Genomic DNA, 16,275 nt, shown 5'->3' with positions numbered 1-16,275 from the left:
GAGTGGCAACTGCATTGCCTATGTGTTTAGTCCCAGCCTTTTTCACAGGTGGCCTCAGGATTAGTACCCATTGCTGTTCTTCTAATTGAGACTCTGCTCAAAAATCCAAAAGTCAGAAACTATGAAGGGAGGTGAAACATTCAGCCAAAACTCCTGTGTCTAAAAGGGTTGGTACAGTACTTAGATTTGATATAAACTCTTTTGGTCTTGTGCTATTAAGAATGTAATGCTTGCTTTCTTCTCAGATCCACAGTTTCTATGAAAAAAAGGGTATTGGTTAACATAAACAGCTCAGTTTAGTTTTAGTACATTAATTACTGAAAGTAATAGCATCAGGCAAACTACCACGTACAAATAGTACATATTGTATGAAAAAGTATATTAATTTATAAATTAAACACTGTCAAAATGTATCAAAGTGTAGTTGGACTATGACGTACAGCAGTCTTAGAGATACGAATGACTGCTAGTACTGAACCACAGGAAAACTTGCATAATAGATGGTCATTTCTGACAAACAGAATGACAAAATGACAAAAGTTGTTTCCTTTTGCAAGCTAACTACTGTTTCTAGCCTTAGGTTTTATTGCTTCTTTAATTTTTTTAGTTATATACCAAAAAAAGGAGATTTTGTATTAAAAGCAAACATTCACCAGTCTTCCTTCCTGTTGTGCTTTTGCTACTTAGGAAGGCATAATATCTCCTACTGATCTAGACCTTGTGATGTCTGATGGATTGGGAATGCGATACGCATTTATTGGACCTCTGGAAACCATGCACCTTAATGCACAAGGTAGGTAGTTTGAAATGTTATGAATATGAAGGGAAGGCTTACATTGCACAAGACTCTGGAAATGTTATGTAACAAACCAGGTTAGGATTGCTGCAACTCTCTCTTTAATGATAGGAAAAGGAAAACTTATCTAAAACTTGAGGTTGATGGAAGGAAATGGATATTGGCTATCCTGTTGTAAATAGTCAGATGAAGGATGGCAAATCATTAAAACACTAGCTGTGTAATTCACTTTTTCCAAGATTCATCCCAGTGCTTTGATAACATTGCTGTACCCATAGTTCGGAAAAGTTCAGAAAGTGTTGAAAAAGATCTGGTGTCAACAGAAAATCACTTTCCATAGATGAGTTGTGTCATGTCTCACTCACCCTCCAATCTGTAGCAAAGGCTTAGTGTAAATATTACTGGAACTGGCATGCTCTAACCTGGCTTAGATCCTGAGTGAAGTAAAATTGCTTTTGTCAGCAAAATACTGTGTGTACAAAGTTGACTTAACAAAGAAATCAAATAACAGTTCAATGTCTTGCATAACCGAGACAGATTTTTCAGATGTTTTTGGAATATAATATATGTGAAACCCAGCTAAATAAAAAGTGAATTGCATACAATGAAATAAAAATTGTGGATCAGCATTATAAAGGTTTGAGCAAAGACTTTAACAAAACACAAAAACTTCAAGAAGTGGAGATCAGGTGAATACTAGCTTGTTATATTATGAGCTGTATTTTTATTCTGCTTTTGTATGGTCCCTGACATGATAGGCCTCTGCTCTGTTACTGGATCTTTTAGGCAATGCAGCAGTGCCTAATGATACAATGGTAAAACAAAAATTAGAAATCAAGATCATAAAATACCAGTGCACCATTAGAAGTGTTATTTTACATCTAGTTGTTGGTCAGTTACTTGGCAGAAGCTTATGTCTCTTAAGGCTGACTAAGCAATTTGCCTTGAATGTGGAATTGTGGATCCTCCACCAGAGTCTTTCAGCTTGTCAGTTTGGTTCTATATCAGTGAATTAAATGTCACAAAGCGTTTACTTTTGTGCATTGTTAGGTAAACAACATTTATCCTCTAAACAGTGGCACCTTTCTAATAGTTTCCCTCTTCTGATCTATTAATATCTGGCAGTTTCCGTCATCTCTAGTGATTTTAGACTTACTCAATGTAAGCCATATACGTTCTTTACATAAAACAGATGCATGTAGTACTAGCAAGCTACTTGCAGCCTTGCAGGGCAGAATTGTCCAGTCCTGCCCCCACCACTTCATTAAACTGCCACGCCATCCTCTGCAGGAACCATCCACGCACAGGGTCTTCTGTCAGAGTAACTTGTTGAACTGCCTCTACTCAAACATAAAACTGAAACACTACATTTGTTCATACAAAAAAACATGTAATCTGTTTTAGAGATCAAATCGCACTTGTGAATCTTTTTTTTTTCTTTAATCTGTAGTTTAGACTCCTTAATTCTAAAACAGTGTTTACTTCAGATAAATGGAATCACGTAAGTCATCTGGGTTAGTTTTGGGGCTCTCCCTGGAATGCTCTTTGGCATTTAATGTGCCATCATGATGCAGCTTAGCTTCCTTCTTCCCATCAGGAAGTAGTCATCTTTACAAAGTAATTTCTGAAATTTCCTAGCTCAAACCAGTTTTATGTAACATATGCTACTGGTAGGTTGTTTATTAATGGCAGAAATTATCCAGCTTCTAGATTTAATTATGCCTTCCGTTGGGAATTTTAGTATTCCAGATCAGAGGAAGAAAATTTATGAAATATAATCCAAGAAACTGATAAACCAAAAGAATGGTCTGGTAATGGGCTTGCAAAATACAAAACCAATTTACACCTGTAGAGTTATTTTAACATTAAATAATATTCTCAACTAAAATAGCCTTAAAATGACATAATAAGTACATTTGTGCTGGGCCACTTCAACAAAAGCACCTTGTCAGCTTGTTCAGTAACTTGGATCATGAGAGATATTGCTCAACTCTTGCACTTTGCATTGTCACTGAGTCTAGAGCTGCTCCTGTTTATGTGCTCACAGACTGACTCAGGCTCTTGTTCTCATCGGAGATGGTTTAAATCAAAATTGTTGATGTCAGGACATGTGATGGCTTGTGTTCATAGTTCCATACCAGTGCTAACTTCTCTTTGATTGTCCAATATTGCTTCATGTAATATCGGATAGTATGCCCCAGCTTTTGATTGCCAAGGATTTGCTTGAGTAACCTGACTTCCTTCTGTGGCAAGATGACCCGCTTAGTGGATGAGGGAAAAGCTCTGGATGTTGTCTGCTTGGACTTCAGTAAAGCCTTTGACACCATTTCACACAACTTTCTCCTGGAGAAACTGTCTGCTCATAGCTTCAATGAGTGCACTCTTCCCTGGGTAAAAAACCGGCTGAATGGCTGGGCCCAGAGAGTGGTGGGGAATGGAGTTACATTCAGCTGGGGACTGGTCACTAATGGTGTTCCCCAAGACTCACTGATATATTTATCAGTGGTGGGAAATGGAGGTAGATATGATAAGCTCCCTCTATCTTGTTAGTGTGATTATCAGCTTCACCAACTCCACGGCAACTGCCTTTCTTCACAGCCACAAGGTATTAGTTGCCCACAATCTTATACTCTCTGTTAATCTGTAAGGAAGAATGGTAGGGATGAAGGAGGCATGTGAGAGAAAAAGTGTTTTCTGTGGGAGAGTCGGTTTTTTTTTTTTTTAGAGTCATGTGACATTTTTGTTTGGTTTTGAATAAAGAATATTATTCCATTTAATTTTTACTGAGATCGGTGTTTTTTCTTTCCCTGTGGGATGCATACATCACAATCCTCCCATGAACTTCCTATGTGCTAATGCCACATTTCCCCTGTGTTAGTTCTTACTTCCTTTCCTCCATATTCATAAATGATCCTATCAAGCCTATTATCCAGGCCACTTTAGGTTACTAGTTAATCCATGCATGAATTTTAGGAATGTTTAATATATGGCAGTGAGCCAACAGCCTTGAACGTGGAATAAAGTGACAGCATCAAGTCATTAAAAGGAGCAGAAACAGCAACAGCAGTTTGAGAAGTAAATTGCAACAGACAGGAAGGAAAAACCGCTTTGGGGGGGGAAGAAAGCACATCCAACTTGCATAATATTATAATGTTGATTGTTGGTTTCAGCAAATAAAATTGATGCTGATTTCAGTTTCAGTAAGCTCTGTTTTTTGAGTTTGTCCTCTTATGGTTTCACATGGCAGCGTTGCAACAAATGCTGTTAAGTCTTTTACAAGGAAGATCAGTAGCTTCACTAGAGTCAGTTTACCTGTCTACTTATTGTGGGATTGTGTTAGCAGACACAATGTCCCACCTGTATATGTACCTGGCTATCTGTGAATATACTGAAGATGAGCCAGCCTCAGTAAGATTGTACCTCTTATTTCTTGAATTGTCAGCTCCTTTTAAGCCCTTGAAAAAAACCCCACCCTCTGTAAAACCAGAGGCTAAACTATCATATACCGTGTTTTACAAGTTTGCAGCAGAAGTTCTTCATATATATTTTGCAGTTGGCTTAGATCAGTCATTTTATTTTATTTCAGTTATTTTATTAGTGGGTTATTTAGTAAGATACAACAGGAATTTAATCTGGATCTAAAATGCTAATATTAGCAGAAGAGCTGGATGGGAGGAAGTTGCAGGATCTTTGTTGCTATTTCCTCTCCTACATTTACATAAACACCATTCCAGGAGTATATTCTACCTGTCACTCACTATGGTATTCATACAGGTGCTTACAGGAGTTGTGTGGAAATTGGGGCTGATGTATTGTCCCTGTTATGTAAGTACAAATATCCAGTAAGATAGGAATGAGTCTTCATGATCAAAATTGTTTCTCTTGCTGAAAGTGGGAATAGTTGTTCATTGTTTTGAAAGCACCTGTCAGGTGAATTGGTTTCGGATGATAGGAACAAAGTGATTGTGCTGTATAAAAAGCACAAAATATGAAAAAGAAACGGGGGAATTCTAAGTCATACTTCAAAGGAAGGAAATTTTTCTTGTCTGGCTAGGCAAGACCTTTCCAAGCATGGTTTTTAACAATTGCTCTAAACAGGCAAGCTGGTTGGTTCAGGAGCAGAGATTTATTTTTTTTTGCTGTGGCTGCTGCTTCAATGCTGCTGTATAGGGAGCAAACCTAGCTTTTGTACCACAAGCTAGTCAGCAGATGTGAGGACCTCTAAGGCAGTAAAATCTAAGAAAAGGAAGATCACCTGCTTTTCTGTCCAAACCTATGTGTTATGTTTAAGGATGATAAAATATCTTGACCTAATTCAGCAATACTTGTAAGAGACTGAGATGAAGTATCACAGTGGTACATAATCATAAAAATCCCTCTTTTTTCATGAACCCACAAGCTATGTCATATATGTTTACACAACTTCAATCTCCTTTCCAATAGGCTGAAGAAAGCAGTTTATAGTCCTTCTAGAATTGATGTTTGCACCTGTGGAGCTGCAGAGCTTTTTCTGTATGTAAAGGTTTATGTGCAGTAAGTCAAGGTGTGAATTTTTCAGCATACTGGCTGCTGTGCACCAGTTTCCTTCTATGGACTCTTAGGTGTAAAGTGGTTTCCTCTGCTTTCTGAAAGGAACACATGACTTTGCACAGGAATTCTTACTGCTTTATTACTCCAGTCATTAGAGATGAGTCCCAAAGAACATACCTTGGTGCATCCTTCTCCCTTATGCTAATGAAAGAATGTGTGTGGTCACCAAGTGGCTCAATGTGAAATTCATCCCTGATTTGAAACTGATCTAACTAAATAAGTGGTTCATATTGACTCAGTTTAATTCCTTGATCCAGCTCACAGCAAACCTGCAAAAATATTTGTGCATTGCTGTTGAGATGGTAACATGAGGACAGCAAGAATAAAACTTTTTTGGTGTTACCACTTTCTTGAGGTACTTGAAAGTATTCATGCAACTAGTCTTAAGTGAATTCATATGGGAATTAATGTAGTGTAGGAAGTGTCCTGTGAATTCACACCCTAACTAAGAGCATCAGTCTGTTCAGACACACCCTTGGTGAAGTTAGGGGGCATTTAGAAAGTTTCCCTTGGAGATGTAGTGTCTATCAGTAAAACAAAGAATTTCGGACTTTTGTTTCTCTGAACAGAGCCTAACCATGTCAGATTCCTACATGATGTTCCAGAAATATGTCACTTCTTTTATTGTTGTCATCCATACTCATCTTTCAGTGCAGCCTCTTCTTAAATTTTACGTGCTAAAGTCAACCCCACCCCAAACTTTTCAAATTGTTGATGCTATTGCATCAGTGGCTTGACCATCTTGCCTGCTTTTTTTGAGTCATTACAGTATCTTATTATGCTGTTCATCAGGTTGAAAGTCATCAAGTTAATACTCACTATTGTGAAGCACCCTCTATCTTTGGCATGTTCCTTGTCCATGCCAGTAACACTTGCTCCTGTCTCTTGTTTCCCTCACAAATATCTCAGTGCCTTCCTTGTTTTGCCCCATGTGTAGTCTCCTTGCCAGACTGGTTTACCAAGTTTGCTTGCTTGCATCCTTCAGCACTCATGCCTGTTGTCTGTCTTAGGAAGAGAAAGGGATGAGACTTAGCATACAAGCAGCTGAGGTACTTCAAGATGCTTACAAATTTATAATGCATGAATATACTACATTTTATACTGTTGTGTTTTCCCTTCTTTTTTACTACTAGTCCCTTCACCTTTCTGTTTATGAGCTTCACTTGTGAAGAGGTCTTCTCAGGGCAGTGGAGCATTTTATGCATGTTTCTAAGTGAAATATCTGTCCTGAGTTCCTTTTCCTTCATCAATACTGTGTTATTCTTGATGATGCAACTAGAGGCATTTCAGTAGTAACCACGTTTGCACCACACCAGTGCAAGTCCTTCGGGTAAGGACCTGCAAACCTGAAGTGTGGGCATTAGAACAAATTCCTGTGGGACAGTTCATTACTCGTTTCAGAAACTGCCTGGAGTCTGATTGAAGCTGAATAAGCAGCAGCTTATTCCTTTGTCGGTGGTATAAAGAGCCTTGTGTTTCCTAGATACATATGGGCATCTGAAGAGCCTTCAATCAATGCCCTTGTCTAGCTTGTGATAACATGTTCCTGTAACAATACTGTAGAAGTCAAAAATGCTGAGTGGGTTTAGGACTTCCAAAAAAGATAGTATTCCCCTTTTCATCTCTATAATCCTGCATCCACTACTCCCTTAGAACTTTTTTTATTCGTTGTTCTTCTTCCACTCTCTGCCATAGCTGTGAGTAAGTGGTGGAAGGAAGATTCAGAGAACTCCTGCTTTCCCTGGAGGTATTTCTCTTCTCTGTTCATAGTTCTCAGTTGCCTGCTGCAGCATCTGCCTTCTCCCATGGCCTCTTTTCCTCCAGTGTTGATGAAGTGAGTGTCTGCAAGGAATATGGAGGTTTAGATAGGGAGCCAACAAACCATATAGACAAGAGGACAACAAACCATATAAACCTCATCCTCTTTCTTTGTCCCAGATGCATCTTACATTATTCTTGTTCTCCAGCTGGAGGTAGTGGGGCAGAGTGTGGGCACAGAACTGGATGCAAGGAGAGATGGCTTTTTAACAGCACCATTTGTCATCTTCTTTCTGTTTCCCCATCTCCCAGGTGCGCTCCTGTCTGCCTCACACTGTTTGCCAATGTTAATTCTTCCAGTTTAAGCTTCTCCCTGGGTAGTATCAACAAGGATTAAAGTTAAAGGGCTCTTCTCATCCACCTTTGCAATAGCCCTGACCTTTGTACCAAAGGACTTCTAAGTCTAAAGGCTCAGAGTCAAATATTTGCTAATTTTGAGTTAGCAGTTGAAAAGCAAAGTGATTTTGCCAGCAATACTCCCCATTGCTCAAGTGCCTTCTTGAAGCTGACAGTATATAGCTGATCCTGATTATTGAATCCAAATCAAAATTGCAGTTGTTGCCACTGACATTTCACACTGGGAGTACTATCTTGAGTTACTTATTTCGAAATTATTATTTTCTTTAATCCTTGAGTAAGACCATGTGCATGTTATAACTTTTGGTCTATTTCCTTCACTCGAGACTTGAAAGATTTTGCAGTGTCCACTGCTGGTATGTAGTATATGTGTCTGTGTGTTGCCATTTCAGCCACAATCTTGAGATCAGCTGCACTAATGTTCCTGCTCTTCTCTAGACCCATAACTTTTTTTGTCACTTTTTCCTATTTTGCTGACTTTGCATAAGGCTTCTTTTAATTCATACGTTATAAGCAGCGAGGGAATTGTATTACCTAGCCTGCATTTGGCATGTCTCTGTTGCATTGATGAGCTTACACCCACCTAGAAATTGTTCTGATTCATTCCAGCAGTAGGTGAACTGACAGTAGAAGCTCGAATTCCAGGTCTAGCTGGCTGAGTGAGCTTTGAAGTGCATGTCCAGCTCAGGAGTTCACATTCACCAGGTAAATGAATCAGCTATATCCAAGCATTCATCTTTCCCAAGATGAATGTTATTTATCTCTTTAACTTGAGGCCTGTGAAAAAGATTCCTGACATGCAGTCTTTTCTTCTACCTTCTCCTGACTGTACCAGAATCAAAACTATTCAGATCTATGGTAGCATTGCACAAGCTTACTTGATGTTTGTAAGGCTCCCCTTGACTTTTGGAAAAGTACCAAACCCACGCCATTCTGCACTGGTCTAAGTGTCAGCTGGACGAGCACCAGAATAACTGGTTACTGACACTGCTCTGTTTACCATGCCTTTTCTTGCCAATTGCTAATGGGAATTTTCTTGACTTGCCATATTCAACTGATTTGCCATTTTTTATTTTGTCATTGTCCAGCTGGCAACACCTGTTGTACTGATTTGCCATTTTTTATTTTGTCATCGTCCAGCTGGCAACACCTGTTGCTAGGAGCTGTGAATTAGCAAGGTGTACCCAACATAGTTCTGCACTCTTCAATCTCTGTCATTTCTGCTTCTACATCTGGGAACGTTCTGTGATGTTGCATGATGTGCGGACATTTTTGCTCAGACTCCTCAATGTTAAAAGAAAAAGTTCACATGAGCAGGTTGAAATGTAAATATCTTTGTCTTGTGGTTGGTGCATGAGTCTCATCCAGAATTGTCTTGGGTTCCCAAGATTGCTTATGTGGATAGCTATCTCCTGTAGGTCAGTCTGGATTGGCTTCAGGTTCCAAAGTCTGTGAGCCCAGCTGTTAGTTATGATGTAACAGGCAAACACACTAATGACAGAGTATGATCAGTAAACCCTGATAACCAGTGGTCCTTTCCAGAATGTTTATGGAAGCAGATGGTTTCTGCTTATTCCCTCAGTGAAGAGCTAAGACTGTATCACAGCCTGGTCCACATCCCACAGTAATGCTTCTCTTCCTGAATCTCACTTCCTGCCAGTGATGTTTTGCAGCCCACTAGGCAATCTGAAGGTTTCTGGCTGTGTGTCAATCAAGAAACTTGTGCAAAATACTGATTTTCCATATAATGAGAGTACCAATATACCCGTATGACTGGCTGATCTCCCTTCTTGTATTGGGGAAGCCAGAATACACTAGATTGTATTCTAGGAACACATATGCTCCCATGCGTAGATAACAAAAGGAAACAAGCTGACAGAATGCTGATTCTCACACTCTTAGCACCACATATAGGTTCGAGCTACTTAACAAGACTGCTGTTTTTCTTAGAGCCTCCTTTCTTCTGATACTGGAGAATGTTTCTAGCCTATTTTTAAGAGAGTTGAATACTCTCAAATCTCCCCATGTTACTCTTATGCAATGGACATGTTTTCCCATTCTGTCCTTTCAGTTGTTTATCTGACAGTCATCATGATCTGAGTGCTGAAGGAAACTTAATACTTTCTTGAGACTGTCCTTTGGAAGTCCTGTCTTTGGTTCAGAAACAAGAGTGTTCTCCATAGTCATACTGACCTTGGGTCTTTAGGAAAACCTGTACTTTAAACAATTTCAATGTGTTGAGTAGTGTAACTGTTGTAGCTTATGATACATAATTGTCAGCAGTCAGAGGTTTCCATTCATTCTTCCATCTTTCAACCTCAACCATTTTATGGTTAGACAGGCATGACTTCTATGGTACTGATATCACACAGTATTGCATTCCTAGGAACTGTCTACAATCTATTTAGGAAAGAGATTACTTAATGACTCTTGACCTGAGTTGCATTCTTTTGTGTGATGGTTAGGCCCACCTGCATTTTGTGGTTAGATAAGACCATGAGTAGTTCTTGTTCATGCTTCTCAGTGTGTACAATCTTCTGAGTCTTCATGAAAGAACTGCTGCCTGTAGTTGCTTGTCTTTGTCTTCTGCATGTTTCTTGTATTTGCCTTGATAATTAGCTAATAAAAAGAGAGTTGAGGATGCAAATTTTTCAGTCTCTGTGGTTCTCAGGAAAAAAAAGATTGTCACAAGCAGTAGTTCTCAGACCTAGGGTGTTCAGGATAATCACGTTCTTACTAGTGTTGACTTGTGTACTGCCAGACAAGCATTGCTCACTTACTCTTTTGGTGCAGCTCATGACTTTCTGATTGGGAAAGGCTGCCTTACCCTTTCTTGATTATGTGGTAGTTAATAGCACTAAAAGCCTACTAGATGTGTATGTCTGGCTAAATGATTTCTCTTTTTGGTGCATTTGTCATTTCACTTACTTGCTAATGCCTCAACCTTGAAAAACCCCAGCGATGCAGACTGCACAACCTCTGTGGGTAAAACCTGGGCCAGTGCTTGAGTGTCCAGCCTGAACCTCTCATTTCAAACTGCATCTGTTGTCTCTTGTCCTTCTGCTGTGCAACAGCTGTAAAGAGCCTATCTCTGTCTGCTCACTGACCTCCCCACAGGTGCTGCTGCAGCACTGGGGAGCTGCTCCTGTAAACTCTCCACAAAAACCATCTTTGCTCCAGGCTGAACAAGCCCAGCTCCTCCAGCCTCTCCTCACAGGACAAGTCCTCCAACCCCCACCATTTTTGTGGCCTTTGCTGAAGTTGTTCCAGTTTACCAACTTTTTTTCTGTATTAGGAAGCCCCAAACTGAATGCAGTATGCTGGATGCAGTCTAATGAATGTCATGGAAGTTAATCACTTCTTTCAATCTACTGTTAACTAACTTCAATTAGTTAACACAGTCCAGGATGTTGTTGGCCCTCTTTGCTGCCAGGGCACACTGTAGGTTCACATGCAGCTTGCTGCTTGCCGTGACTATGAGTTCTTGAATTTCACAATCCTCTGCTGTTGCAAGGAGCTCTTTCTTCTGAGGTGCAGAATCTTGCATATGTCCTTGTTCATTTTTTTAAAGGTGTATATTGGCCCATTCCTCGAATCCGTCTAAGGGCAACCTTGCCTTCCAATGTATCAGCCTGTCCATCCCCTCTGCAGTCTCCCACCCCCACACAATTCGACTTGATTGATTTGATCATTCACAAATGTTAGGAGCAAGTGCTGTTAAGCAGTACAACTCTTAGGACAGATTCCTGCAATAATTTATTTTCACTGTCCTCCAAGTAGAGTACAACCCATTAAGCACTACCTCTGAGCCTGAGTATCTGACCCATTTTTTTGTGCATCTACTTGCCCAAAGAGGCAGACCGTAATGTCCTAACTTTGATACAAGAATCATAGAAGACCATGTCAAATGCCCTTCTGAAATTGAAGTAAATGATACCCACTACTTTCCAATTTTCCACAAATCCAGTTATTTTATCACAGAGGGCAATGAGGTCAGTCAGACATAATTTACACCATGGCATACCCATTGGTGACTACATGCTGGCTGTCAGAGTTACTTTCTTCTTATTTCTGTGCCCAGGAACTTGTTTCAAGTGGAATTGCTTTTATATTTTCTCAGTGACAGCAGTGAGATTGATTGGCCTGTAGTATCCCAGATCATTCTTTTCACCTTTTCTGAAGATGGGTGCAATATTTGCCTTCAGTCATCTGAAGATCTTAAATGATGACTTTGGTGCATTTACTGGCATGATTTTTAAAATACAATGGAAAACACCTCACAAAGGCATTCAAATAACAGCAAGGGCTGTTATTAACAGTAAAAGTTCTTCTTGTTGCCTTAACGTCCCTGCAAGTCTCAACTGGAGCTGATCTTTGGCTTTCCCCACAACATCGCTATGTGCCTAGGCAGTGTTTCTCAATTTCTTCTTTACAGGCTGTCCCTGCTTCCACCTGCTACATGACAGCTTTTTGCACTGGAACTCATCCAAGTAAATCTCTTGATACATCTGCTTGTCTTCCTGAATATCACGATGGATTGTTCTTGTGTTTGGAGGATGCCATTCTTTACTGGCCTCTCCACTGGTGCTGACCCACAGGCTTTCACTCGGCTAGTTGCCCATCCTGAAGAATAGCTCCATACATTTGATCTGCTCCTTTAAAGGGCCTGCACACTCCCTCTTTGTCTCTCCTGCTTGACTTTCCAGCAATGTGTATCTGTCCATTGCAGCACTCCAGTTGTGTGAGCCATCCCCCACCCACCTCAGTTGTTCCAACAATGTTGTAGTTGTGTAACCACACTCTTATTTCCCCTGGTTAATAAGGTGGATCCCATCTCCTTCTGGAAGTGTTCAGCTGTCAAAGAGGGTCATAAAGGCCAAATCCCTGTTGCTAACCTCAGTTGCAATGTAAGGTATTGATCTGGAAGATCCATTTGTTCCTCCTTAAGCCTTTTTCCTTCACTGGAAGCCACCTGAGTCTCCATTCCTTTCCCCCTGAGCCACATTGTTCTTGACATACTTCAGGTTAATAAGGAAAAATAATGATGGTAATGCTTCAACAGATGTGACGCACACTGAACAGGAGGAGAGGAGAGGTAAGAGCACTCTCCTCATGGGCACTGGACAGGGAAGCTTTCTGGTCTTACGATACAAAGCACAAGTATATCTGTGGTTGTGTGCTACACCCCTCACATAGCATTGCCTGCTGGTATGTAACATCAATTGGTTTTGCAATGAAGGCGTGTCCTAAATTATTTTTCCATGAACCTTAATGGAAATGTGGTGGATAGAATCCATTTTTCCTTGATGACAATTAAGTGTCTTAATCATAAGAGCAGTCCTTTTTTTGGGTCTCTGATTTAAGACGGTGATTAAGCACAGGCAGCCTTACTGACCTTAACTAGGAATTTCTGTTTAACTTTTTTGTGTTTAACTTTTCACTCTTCTTTTTAGGTATTTCAGATTATTGTGAAAGATATTCTGAAGGAATGAGACTTGTTCTGAACACCTTTGGGCCTGTTCCAGAATTTTCAGGTGAAATTGTGCAGAAAATTAATCAGGTAAGTATGGAGTTGATAAAAGCAGTGACATTCAGAACAAAGAATCTTTGCTTTGATTTCAACATTTGTACCTTTTCAGTTTACCGCTAGAGGTATCTGTAGTCTGTATTTATCGTGTGAATGTGTACTTTTAGCAAAAGAGATCAGTACAGAATGCATGGGAGTCCCTTTTCAAAGCACTTGGGCATACATATGGGAAAGTGACCTAGCAGCTGAGTAACATTATGACTAGACAGAGGAGTCAACTGTTAACAACTATGGGTTATTGACATTAAGTCCTCCATGCTATTTCTTACCACTTCTGTCCCCTGTCCTCTCACCATAATATGCACAGCCTCCTTTCCTACATGAGTTTTCTTCCTGTGTCTTCCTCCTATTTCATCTTCCTGCATAAACCTTATACCTTTTTTCCTTCTGGGTGTCCTTTTTTTTGTTTTATATACTTTACAAACTAGAGTTCCAGTCTGTAATGCATGGAAATACAGATTTAAATTAAGCATGTGAGCAGTCTGGTAAGGTTGCTTGCGTGTTTCAAGATAAGATGTGTTTAAGTGCTGTTCTGGATTGGAATCTAGTTTGTCTGTTAACATTTCTAAGCGAGTGAGTATAAACAATTTGCTTATACTCACTATGAGGCTATTTTGAATGACCATAGGAATTAACTGAAGTATTGTAATTTCCTAACTCTGCCTTTTCATAGTTGCCTTTTTTAACACTTCGCTAAAGAACACGTGCACGTGTTGAATGATTCCTAATCAGCTGTCAGAGATTAGTTCCAAATACGGAGGCAGTCTGTCTGGAAGACAGCAGTTTTGTTCCTATTTATGTTAATGCAATTTCAACATCAGCTATGTTAAAAAGGAAAGAGATTCTTTTATGCTTAAACAACATAGACTGCTTGTAATAACAATAAATAATAATTGTGGAGTTATTCACAATTAGAAGCTTTTAACTGATATGAAACAGTTTGGGTTTCTTTCTAGAAAGCTGGATTCCACTTCAACATCTGTTTCTGTGTCTCTTTATTATTTTCAGTGCCAAAGATGGGCTTGCAATGATCCTCTCTTACAGTAAATCATTAAACATTTCTTATCTTACTCCTTTGTCCCTCCTCCTGATTTTTTTCTGGAGTGACCACAGCTTGCCAGTCATTGGTAGCAGGTCCAGGTTTCACCCAGTTTCTCAACACTTGCCTATGAAGTCTAAGACCTCAGGTACTATTTTGGCAAAGAAAACCTTGTGATCTCAAACTACACTCTCAAAGCAGCTTTTTTTCTTTGTCACTTTGAAGACAACTTTGTGCACTCAGAAATACTTTTTTTTCCCTGAGTTTGTTATGTGTCTTCCCCTGTCATTTTTATTATAACTGGCACTCTTAAGACAAAATGTTTTTAATAAACATGGTATCCCTCATTACATTTATTGGGAACTAGAAGAGACACCACAGCTTTAAAAACACACATGGGAATCTGATTTAGAGCATGTTTTCGGCCACATAAATAGCCAGGTTGCCTCCTTCATGCTTAATAACAGATTATTATCAAAGAGACCAGACAGAGGCTGCCTGGAACAAAACAAGAGAAGAGGCTGATGCTTTGTTGTTTCTGTAGTCATCTTCATTGACACATTCAGGCCAACCTTTTCCAAGTGGGATCACTTCTCTTCTTGTTAGCTCATTTCCAGTCACTCATGTAAAGAATTAGTGACCTATTGCATGTGACAGACTAAATGGTAGTTTGTGTGGATTGGGCTGATGCAGGAAAAGCAGGAAAACAATGCTGGTGAGAAACTCTTTACTCAGAATGTGAGATTTAATCATCTTAAATTTTCTGTTCCAGGCAATGTCTGAAAAAATTCCAGTTGTTCCAAAAGGCCTGGATGCCAGGAGAAAATGGAGAGACGAATGCCTCACTGGTCTTGCCAAACTGAAAACACAAATGAAATCTGACTAAGGTGCACCTTGTCTAACAGGAGAGACCAAACGAAGAGCAGATCTTCATAGCATGTGGAAATTTTGAGTCATGCAGAAGAGACTGAATGTGCAGCCAATGATATGTGCACATGAAGAGACCAATGAAACATTTGGTCCAAATTTGTCATGACATAATTCATGAATAACTAGAAACAGTTATTAAAAAGTTCAGTTGAAATTCATTAAAATTACTGTATCAATGCATTAGGTGTGTAAGCATTAAGTAGCTTTAGCAATATTAATATTGTGCAATGCTGGAACGCAATCATGTTTTAAATAATGCATTTTTCAGCTTGCTTAGGAATTCAGCACTTGAACAATACTTGCTTATGCAGGGATCTGAAACAGGCAAACATCAGCTGTTTGTCACTGGAGAAAATAAGCCCTCACCCACCAGTCACTGTGACAGAGAGGTTAATTTGTATAGCACTGACTGCAGATAGGAGAAGGTTGTATTGAGCAAAGAGGAGATTCACTGGCCAGTGAACTGAGACCTCAGCAGCAGTAAGGGTCACTTCAACTCATATCTGTTGCTGTTCCGTAGTGTAGGGGAAAGAATTGCTCCTCCTTTCCCTCCCTTTGGCACTTCTGTACCTGTATGGTGATCTAAACATGAGTAGGACAGAATTCCCCCTTCATCCCTACCCCTGGTTCTGTAAGACTTACCAGAGACCTGCCTGGTCTTTAAGACCATACCCTTGATACCCCATGGCTTTGTCCCCAGATGTCTGATGCTGGCCATTGACATTGCTGCATAAATATGTGCCCCATTTTAAGACTTGTCTGTGAGTAATAAGAGATTTTGATTTAGTAGCTAGCTTGGGAGACAGTATAGTGTAGTGAGTCTGTCTGAGCTTTCTCCATGACCATCTGAGGGAAGGCAGTTCCCCTCTCTGGTGCCATGTCTGTTTTATACATTAGCTGAAGCAAGAACTGCTTCTTTAGGACTCAGCTGTAGTGAATATAACATCTGTAGCTGAAGGATCTCCAGGTATCTGTGTTGGAACTAGATGATCTTTAAGGTCTTTTCCAACCCAAGCCATTCTATGATGTGCTGTTTTGATCCCCCATAGAGGAAGTATGCAGTGGTTTAGGTGTAGCATTTATACTTTACTGCTATCCCTTCCTACAGGTGACACAACATCTCAACATACAAGGACACACTTGGAACATATATATATA

General features: G+C 39.8%; 1 protein-coding gene across 1 annotated transcript in view; it reads left to right on the top strand.

Moving 5' to 3' along the window:
- CRYL1 (crystallin, lambda 1) overlaps window positions 1-15,648 on the top strand; it is a gene marked incomplete at its 5' end in the record, with an annotated part of 53,816 nt that extends 38,168 nt beyond the window's left edge. The window contains 3 exons of the mRNA XM_009084731.1: window positions 688-793; window positions 13,015-13,121; window positions 14,960-15,648. Coding sequence (XP_009082979.1) covers window positions 688-793; window positions 13,015-13,121; window positions 14,960-15,073 — 327 coding nt within the window. The remainder of the gene's footprint in view (window positions 1-687; window positions 794-13,014; window positions 13,122-14,959) is intronic.
- Between the last annotated feature and the right edge of the window lie 627 nt (window positions 15,649-16,275).

The sequence above is a fragment of the Acanthisitta chloris genome, unplaced genomic scaffold (genome assembly GCF_000695815.1).
Source record: "Acanthisitta chloris isolate BGI_N310 unplaced genomic scaffold, ASM69581v1 scaffold4981, whole genome shotgun sequence".
Lineage (NCBI taxonomy): Eukaryota > Metazoa > Chordata > Aves > Passeriformes > Acanthisittidae > Acanthisitta > Acanthisitta chloris.
This window is presented reverse-complemented; position numbering and strand designations above follow the sequence as displayed.